This window comes from Emiliania huxleyi, assembly GCF_000372725.1.
Source record: "Emiliania huxleyi CCMP1516 unplaced genomic scaffold EMIHUscaffold_6992, whole genome shotgun sequence".
NCBI lineage: Eukaryota > Haptophyta > Isochrysidales > Noelaerhabdaceae > Emiliania > Emiliania huxleyi.
The window spans coordinates 315-1,391 of record NW_005196761.1 but is presented as its reverse complement, the minus strand read 5'-3'; the positions used below and the strand labels follow the sequence as shown (position 1 = coordinate 1,391).

Genomic DNA, 1,077 nt, shown 5'->3' with positions numbered 1-1,077 from the left:
AGGGGCGCGACATGCAGACCTGCGTGTGCGGAGAGCAGCGCGTGAGTACGAGGGGTGCGAATGCGCTGGATACAGCGGAATACCGAATGCAGCGGAGTCCGCGTCCTCTCGAGCGCTGGTTGGGAGACAAGAGCGCGTCTTCCGCTTCTAGTCGCGCAGGCCATGCCTCCGCTCATGTAGGGCACCGGACCCGCGGCGTGCGGGCAGGGGGGGTAGCGCGATCCGTCGGGCATGCCTCCGCCGCCGAGGATATCGCTCAGCGTCTTGGCCGAGTCGCCCCACCCGCCGCCGCACGCCTGGAAGCGGTGGCCCGCCTCCCAGCCGCGCCACTTGAGGTGGCCAAAGTAGACGTGGGCTGTGCGGCCGAGCGATCGGGTCACGTTGGCGAGGGTCTCGCCGAGGCGCGAGAGGTGGACGAGCGTGTCGTCATCGCACTTGCAGTACCACTCGTACCCCGGCGACTCGGCGCCGCGCGAGAGCCAGAACGACGCGCTCTTCTCCGTGACGACGCCGACGTGCGGCAGCTTCTCGCGGCCCTCGACAAAGATGATGTCCTTGTGCTCCTTCTCCTCCGCCTTGAGCTCGTCCCACTCGGGCGGAGGCCGCTGCGTGTTGTTGAAAAAGGTGGTGCCCAGAACAAACCGCACGTCCACGTTGGCTGCGTGCTGGAAGTGGCCGGCCCACTTGCGCTGCTGGGCGCGCATTGCGGGCTTGACAGGGTTGGACATGACGCCGAGAAGAACGCGATGTGGTGGGTCGCGCGCGCTCATTTCGGGCAGCGTGGCGACCCTCGCCGACTCGTCGGTCCAGCGCCTGCCAGAGGAGGAAAAGAAATCAACTGGGGTCCATGAGTGTTTGTCCCCTGTTTCTCTGTTTTCTTTCTTTATTTATTTCTCTCAGGACTGTGTGTACACTCACATGCCCGCACAACGAAGAACTCACATCGTTACATGGGCCTGAGGGCCCAACTTCAGAATCGTGCTTTTTTGGGTTAGGGACGAGCGCGAAGGACCGATTGCGGTGAAGGACCGCAGGTTAGGGACCGATCGCCGCCGCTCACGCCAGCGGACGGTCTTC

At 64.3% G+C, this 1,077-nt stretch overlaps 1 protein-coding gene across 1 annotated transcript; it reads right to left on the bottom strand.

The window, feature by feature from the left end:
• Positions 1-185: 185 nt before the first annotated feature.
• Positions 186-813, bottom strand: EMIHUDRAFT_124882 (hypothetical protein; the record flags this gene model as incomplete). Its single annotated transcript, XM_005762042.1, has 1 exon — positions 186-813. A coding segment is annotated over one exon (628 nt), but the record flags the coding sequence as incomplete, so codon positions are not given.
• Positions 814-1,077: the final 264 nt, after the last annotated feature.